Here is an 8301-nt window from a genome sequence, read left to right as displayed (position 1 = left end):
AAACACAGCTCATGGGGCCCAGAATCGCTCCCAGCCCTGTCCTGGGATGGCTCCTCCTGGCCCAGGTTTCACCCTGACCCCTCTGTGCACACACAGTCGCCTCCTGCACGTCCCTGGGTGCTGGGTGGTCCCAACAACCCCCACATTTCCAGTTACAAGGTGCTCTCTGTCCTTCTGGAGCCTTCCCACCACGATCCCAGCTGGGCTCAAAGCCACCAGAATCCAGAGGGGAATCCAAAACCCTCCAGAGCGTGAGCCAGGAGGGGAAAATTCAATATTGGAGGAAAACCCCCCATATTAATGTGGATCCAGGCATTTGGATTTGGATTTCCACCTCCAAGTGGGGAAAAAAACCAAGGCCCACTCCCCAAAAACCAAAGCCATGCCCAGTGATAAGCCAGGATTAACACTAAAGCCATGCTGGGATAAGAAAGTGGCTCCAGCCTCAGTCAGCAGGAAATACTTTATTGCACAAAAATACATTTTATTTCTGCAGTGCTGGGGAATATTCAGCAGTGAGGGGGTGTCGAGGTGTGAGGAGAGCTCAGGAATTAACGGGACATTTGGAACTGGGAGGGACACAGGGGTCCCCTGTGGAGAGCTTCTGGATCTTTGCTTCATAAAAATGCACCAAGAAACGTAAAAAACAACTCTCAAAACCCCAACTCTCAAAACCCCAACTCTCAAAACCCCAACTCTCAAAACCCCAACTCTCAAAACCCCAACTCTCAAAACCCCAACTCTCAAAACCCCAGCTCTCAAAACCCCAGCTCTCAAAACCCCAACTCTCAAAACCCCAGCTCTCAAAACCCCAATAACTGGAAGGCTGCTGAGCCTCTAAATCGCCTGTGTTTCTGTGCTCTTTGGTTTTGTAGAAAAATTTAAATCTCAGGTGCATTTTTCTTCCTAATATTCAGTTTTTTTTCTCCTTAGCAAGTTCCCCTGTCCTGATTTAGGGTGTTTCAGAGGTGTCTGGGCTGCAGAGCCCTAAAGGGAATTTTTCCAGAGCACTTTGGTGCCCTTGGGAACAGCAGCACAAGGGAAAAGGAGAAAAAAACCCCCAATCCATGGATTTTGCAACAGCCTAAAAACACCTGGAACTTTTGGGCATCACCTTTGTGGTGATGTCATCACAATGAGCAGGGAAATTGGGGTGTGACACAGGCAAATAATAGAAATAATATGGAATAATGGAAATAATTAATATTATAAAAATCAGTAATAAATAAGAAATATAATAATTCAAAACTATATAAATAAACATATATAAAAATAATGTATGTGATAATAGAAAATAGTACAAATAATTATAAAACAAAATAAATATAAATATATTTATATAAATATTTATATATAGAAATATAAAATAAATATAAAAAATTAAATTATATTAGGGTTAATTTAAATAATGAAGTGTAATATAAATAATGTATAATAATATAAATAATATAACAATATTAGAATATATAATATGTAATAGCAATTGAATATATGAAAATATATTAAATATTAATTAAATATATAATATATAATATAAAATAATACATATATAAAAATAAAAATAAATTTATATAATATATTAAATAAATATATATAGTAAAATTATAAAAATATTAAAAATATGCAAATACTAAATAATAAATATAGTAATCTGGAGATAAGAATAATTTAACTAAATGAAATAACTATATAAAATAATACAGACAATACGAAAATATCCTATGATGTAATATATTATAACATACTATACTATAAAAACTGTTCAAAGAAGAAAAGAGACTAAAGAATGAAAAATGATACAATATATGATTATGATATATTATGAAATTATTTTATATTTTTTGTATTGTTTTCTATTATTTCTATAATACATAATAATATATAAATACATATATATAAATACATATACATATATAAAATATAAAAATATATTTATATATAAATGTATAAAAATGCATAAAAATATATTAAAATATAAAGTATATATTTATATATATAGATCATATAAATATATTAAAATATATAAAAATACATGTAAATATAAAATGTATAAATATATAAAAATATATGTAAATATATAAAATATATAGAAATACATAAAATATATAAATATATAAATATAAAATACTATAAGTATCAATGGAATACATACGCTACAAATATTATAATCATATAAAATATTATAAAATCTAGCTAGATTTATAACATCCCATCTATTTACATGAAGCAATAATATAGAAGAATCTCTAGGAATAAGAGAATTTCAATCTTACACAAAGCCCAGTCTCCCCTGAGGCTCCTGTTCCCTCAGGCATCACGGAGATGCTGAGCCAGCTGCTCTCGGGCTGGGTGGCCGACCACAACTGGACCAAGAAGTACCATTTCCATGTCACCTACCTGCTCCTCAGCGGGGTCACCAACCTGCTGGGGCCGCTGGCCACCACCTTCCCCCTGCTGCTCGCCTACACCGTGGCCTTTGCCATCTTCTGTGGAGGCTTCATGGCTCTGGTGCTGCCCGTGCTGGTGAGTCCAGCGTGCTCAGCCTGGCCTGAGCTGGGGGTGAGGCTCCTGCTCCCAGCCCACCATCACCTGGGTCACACAGGGAGCTCAGCACGTCCTGCTGGAGAGCTCGGAGCTGCTGCCAGGGCTGGAGCCTCTCTGCTCTGCAGCCAGTCTGGGAGAGCTGGGAATGCTCACCTGGAGAGGGGAAGGATCCAGGGACAGCTCAGAGCCCCTTGCACGGGCTCCAGGAGATCCAGGGGATCCAGGAGAGCTGGAGCTGAAGGAGGGATGGGACACAGGGAATGGCTTCCCACTGCCAGAGGGCAGGGATGGATGGGATATTGGGAAGGAATTGTTCCCTGGGAGGGTGGTGATGCCCTGGCACAGGTGCCCAGAGCAGCTGGGGCTGTCCCTGGATCCCTGGCAGTGTCCAAGGCCAGGCTGGATGGGGCTTGGAGCAGGCTGGATTGATGGAAGGTGGGGTGGAAGAGATGTCCTTTGAGGTCCCTTCCAACCCAAACCATTCCTGGATTCTCTGATCCAGGTAGGGAAGCACCATTATAATTTGGCATTTCTTTCTGGAAGGCATTCAGAGTTTAAAACTCCTTCCCCAAAGTGTGGGCAGCTGGAAGGCAGGAAAAGCATCTCCCAGCCCAGCAATTTCCATGCCTGCCTTAAGGAGGCGAATGGATTCCAGGCTGGATCAGACCCACAGGGGCAAAGTCCTTCCAAAGCTGCAGCTGCAGAGGAAATTCCCCAGAAAAAGAATCCAGTCATCTCTTGTGCTTAAAAAAAAATATCAAATCTCTTGTTCCTATGCATTCCTATGAACCCAATCACTAATTACCCATTTTGGTTTCCAACCAGGTGGATCTGGTGGGTGTGGAAAAGCTCCACAGCTACCTGGGCTTTGCTGCCTTCTTCGCAGGGATAGCAGCCATGGGAGGACCCCCTTTAGCAGGTGAGTGGTGCTGTATAAAACACACCCCCACCCCAGAAACCCAGGGATAAAACACACTGCTGGTTCACTCTCCTGAAGGGATCCATCCCAGGATGGGTTTTCTGTTCAAACAGATTAAAAAAAAATTAAAAAATAAAATCCTATTTCAGAAATGTACTTTTATAGACAGGCAACATTTTGTTTGGGAATTCGCAAAATGCAACAGTCAGCTTGGAAAATGCTGCCTGGAATATTTAAAAAATGCTGCTTGGAATATTTAGAAAATGCTGCCTGGAATATTTAAAAAATGCTGCTTGGAATATTTAGAAAATGCTGCCTGGAATATCTGGAAATGCAGGGAAGGCCCAGGTGCAGAGTTTGGCCCTGGCCACAGCAGGAGAACGAGCACATTACCACGGATTTTACTCCCAATGGTGTTTAAGTAACACTGAACTTGAACTGCAGGGGAAGCAAGGAGAGGAAGGGAAAGCAAGGACAGGCTCAGCACATTCCCACCAGGCAGAGGCACTGAAACATCAGGACAAGGCTCAGTAATCTCTTGTTTTGACAGAGATTACACAGCTCAGCCACCAGAGCTCTGGGCCCAGAGATAAGGAGCATAAAAAGCCTTTGCTCTTCTCCCTCTGCCAGGAAACCAAGGCAGCTGTGAGGATTTGGGAGATTTCAAGTGCTTAGAAATGAGTGTCCAGCCCCTGCTCAGGAGGATGGGGACTTGTTCTCCTCCAAACAGCTTGGCCAGGACAAAGCTTTTCCTCCCTGCAGCCCAAGTGTCCCCAGGCTGAGCCCCCAGTGTGGGCAGCAGGGCAGGGGGGATTCTGCTCTTGGCCCTGCTCAGGTGAGACCCCACCTGCAGAGCTGTCCTGGGGAACAACATCAGGACCTGGAGCTGCTGGAGCCAGCCCAGAGGAGCCACAGAGCTGCTGCCAGGGCTGGAGCCCCTCTGCTCAGGAGCCAGGCTCAGAGAGCTGGGGGGGCTCACCTGGAGAAGGGAAGGATCTAGGGAGAGCTCAGAGCCCCTGCCAGGGCCTAAAGGGGATCCAGGAGAGCTGGAGAAGGACTTGGGACAAGGGATGGAGGGACAGGACACAGGGAATGACCTCCACTGCCAGAGGGCAGGGATGGATGGGATATTGGGAAGGAATTGTTCCCTGTGAGGGTGGTGATGCCCTGGCACAGGTGCCCAGAGCAGCTGTGGCTGCCCCTGGATCCCTGGGAGGATTCAGGGAGTGTCCAAGGCAAGGCTGGATTGGGCTTGGAGCACCCTGGGATAGTGGAAGGTGTCCCTGCCCATGGGAGGGGGTGGAATGGGAGGAGCTTTTGGGTCCTTCCTAATCCAAACCATCGTTTTTTGTTCCCTGCCCTGAGCCTGCACAGGCACCTGGCTGGAAGCTGCCAAGGATTCTGTAAATTCCAGCTCCATTCAAAGTTTCAGCAATGCAGTTCCACCAGCACAGGAGAACATTTATATTCCTTATCAATCCCCCTGGGCTGGCTGTGCTGCTCTGCCTGTGGATGCAATTTCAAAGAGCAAAACACATTTCATTGACAATGAGCTTCCCCCTGTCAGGGTGATGCCCAGCCTGGATTCCAGATCTCTGCTGCTGGTACAAGGTGTGCATTCAGCACAAAGGCATCCCTCAATCCCACTGGATCCCCTGACAGAAAACACAGCAGGAGCTGAACACCTTGGCTGTCTCATCCATGCTCACAGTGCAGTTAAATTCCCATCCTCTTGCATTATATTTTCAGTAATGAGAAGCCTTTTTCTCTCTGCAGTGGGTTTGTAAAGCAAGCAGAAAAAGCTTTCCATAGAACTCAGGCTTAATGCAGGTGGGATAAACAAAGGCCAAATAAAGCCAAGAAGCAAAACACTTCCTGATCCATCTCCTTACAGGCAGAGCAAGATGGAAACAATCCAGAGCTCAGGATCCAGGTTTGGGTCCAAGATAAATTCTGCAATTTTCTCTTCCAATGCACTTTTAAGTGTGAAAACTGAGTGAGACCAGAAACTCCTGAAGTGTCCAAAACCATTTGCTCCTTGCAGAATTCAGGATTTAAATGGTCTGTGAGACCTTGGGATTTGGTGCTCTCACCCCCCAAAAACCCTGAGTTTGATAAAACTGTAATTCTAAACTCAAGGCTTTTGGGAGGTGAGAGCACCAAATCCCAGGGTCTCACGGACCATTTAAATCCTGAATTCTGCTTTTACACACTGGAAATAATGATGATGGATAATGAGAACTGCAAAGGTTAAAACTGCCTAATTTGCTTATTAGACCAAAGCAAGGAAAAAGTGACTTACCTGCAAATCTGTTCAGCTGAAGGCCCTGAAATCCAGGGGCAGCTTGGCAGGACCCAAAGGGGAAGTTTGGAGTTTCCTTCAGAGCTCCCCATCCACTGGCACCTCTGGATGCTGCCACGCTGAAAAAACCCAACCCAAACCAGAATAAACATTATTTTGGCAGCCAAGAGCAAGCTGAGGAGAGAAGGGCATGGTTTATTTCCACAAGCAGTACAAACCACTGACTCAAAAGTGCAAAAGAGCTGAAGCAAAGCTTGTAACACAAATTCTACAAGAGATTCCAGCCCCCAGAGCATGAATTTCAGTCCCAAGAAATTTGGGTGGTGAAAGGGGAGAGAATGGAGTCACCCAAAAGCTCTGCTGGCATGTGTATTCAGACATTTTCTACATTTTACCTTCACCTTCCCATTGAATTTTGCTCCTCAGGGCATCAGGAATAAATAAAACTTCTGATTCAAGATCAGCAGCACCATTTAAAGAGCCTGACCCAGCCAGCAGCACCAGCAGTGCTGGGAATGTTTAGTCTGGATTACACTGGTGCCTGGGATTTACCAGCATTCCTTACAAAACTGCTGCTTTGCTGGGGTTTGAACACCACAAGCTCCCAGTTCAGCTTTCTGCAGCAGATTTATTGTCCTGGGGGCACAGAGACTGGGCTTTGAAAGTTTGGGGTGTGATGGAAGTTGATGGCTGTGCTGCCAATGAGGCAATGCTGGTAAATCCCACTGCACCTAAATCCCACTCAGCACCAAAAAAACCCCCAGGAAAATGGAAATAAATAAATTAACAAATATCCTGAAGGATATTTTAAGAACTGCAATAAATCAGAGTTCAGCTGGAGCACTCTGTCCTGTTCCTCTCACAAATAACTACATCATCCCTTCTCCTCTCCAAATCCCTGAGACTTCCAGGCAGCACAGAGGTCTCAGCCCTGGGAATGAAGCACTCCACAAGAGCCCCAGGGTCATGGGAGAGTCCCCAGAGCAGAGGGGTGGCTCCTGTGCAGCTGAGCTCCCCCAGCACAGGGACGGTCCCTGGGCCAGCAGGAGCCAACAGAAACCCAAACTGGGCACAAGCAGCTTCTCCTCTGCTTTACAAAACCTTCCTGCAGCTGGGGAAATGTCAGTGCCTCCCTCCAGCACAGACCCCAGAGTTTTACCAGCAGCCTTTCCCTCTGTGTGTCCGAGCCCAGGATCCCAGGGACTGCATCGTGTCCCTTCCTGGCTTTGAGAATCCCAGATCTGGGCCAGATTTGCTGTTTGTGTAAATCATGGATGTCTCCAGAGGAACTGCATTTTACAGCAGCAGCAGATCTGCCCCACACCCACCCACACCACACTGGGGATCAGGGTTTTTATGTGCAGCAGCATCTCCCTGCACTTTGCAGATTTTAGATTCCAAGAGAGGAATTCTCCACCTTTCAAAGACCCCAGATGATTTGCCAGGACCAAACCCAACACTTAGAGGTCACTTTAAAAGGTGACCTGCATCCTCCAGAGATTCCTGAGGCTCGATGGAATTCAGCTTTTCCTTTTAAGTCCTCCCAGAGCTACTTTTATCAAGTTTACTTCCAGCTCCTGGCCTGGGGTCTCTCCTGTTAGACAAGAAGACAAGGCTGGAGAACAGGGGGGGTTTGCAGCCCAGATGTTGTAAATACCAGCACACACACAAGTCATCCCATGGATCCAACAGGATCTTCCATCAGCTACTTTTGGCCCACTTACAGGAAAAAAAAAAAAATAAAAAAATCAGGGATTAAATTCAATCAAATTAAACACCATGGTCACTACAAGGATCAAAGTGGGCTCTGGGAAAAACGAGCTAAATGTAATTTCCTGACAGGAAATGCTGCCCAGGAAGAATTAAAATAATTTAAGGAAAATATCTGAGGAATTCTTAGATGAGAACACACATCCTTTGCCTCCCACCCACCTCCCCAAATGAATTTTCACTAAGAAAAACTGCACAGTTTTAATAACAACCTTTTCTCCTGCAGGGTGGCTCTATGATTACACCCAGACCTACGTCTGCTCCTTCCTCTTTGCTGGAGCCTGCGCTCTCATCTCACCTATTTCCTTCTTCTTCGAGCCTGCAGCCCAAAAATGGAAGCTAAAAAAAGCCAATTTGAGCAAGAGCCCCAGACCTGGCTGAAGTTTTAAAGGCTGGGCTTTGATGGCATCAATGCTGGGAAAGCCATTGCCTGTACTGGGAAAGTATCAACAGCAGCCACATTGAAAACTGCAATTTTTGGATGCCAGAATCAGTTTGTATACCTGAATATTTCTCCTGATTAAAGCCATCTGTGAAATGCTGTGAAAGCAATGTGAAATGCCACTGTGCCTTTGCTCCTGAGGATTTTCTGCCTCTCAGATTTCATCCCCAGCCCGGCAGCTCCGTCCCTCCCCTCGCAGAGCTGACTCACTCACCTCGTGGGATGGGCAGCCAGGGAGCTGCAAGTGCCAGATTTCAGCTCATTCTACTCACACACAAACAGCTGCCCCGGGGAGGGATGGCAGGGACAGGGGGTCAGGGTGGT

At 45.2% G+C, this 8301-nt stretch overlaps 1 protein-coding gene across 3 annotated transcripts in view; it reads left to right on the top strand.

The window, feature by feature from the left end:
- SLC16A4 (solute carrier family 16 member 4) overlaps positions 1 to 8099 on the top strand; it is a 13729-nt gene extending 5630 nt beyond the window's left edge. For all 3 annotated transcript variants that reach the window (XM_015650901.3, XM_033519888.1, XM_015650900.3), the window contains 3 exons: positions 2312 to 2523; positions 3370 to 3463; positions 7762 to 8099. In XM_015650901.3, the coding sequence (XP_015506387.1) occupies positions 2312 to 2523; positions 3370 to 3463; positions 7762 to 7916 (461 nt within the window). In that variant the 3' untranslated portion in view covers positions 7917 to 8099. The remainder of the gene's footprint in view (positions 1 to 2311; positions 2524 to 3369; positions 3464 to 7761) is intronic.
- The last annotated feature ends 202 nt before the right edge of the window (positions 8100 to 8301 follow it).

The sequence above is a fragment of the Parus major genome, chromosome 26, assembly GCF_001522545.3.
Source record: "Parus major isolate Abel chromosome 26, Parus_major1.1, whole genome shotgun sequence".
NCBI classification, from domain to species: Eukaryota; Metazoa; Chordata; class Aves; order Passeriformes; family Paridae; genus Parus; species Parus major.
This window is presented reverse-complemented; position numbering and strand designations above follow the sequence as displayed.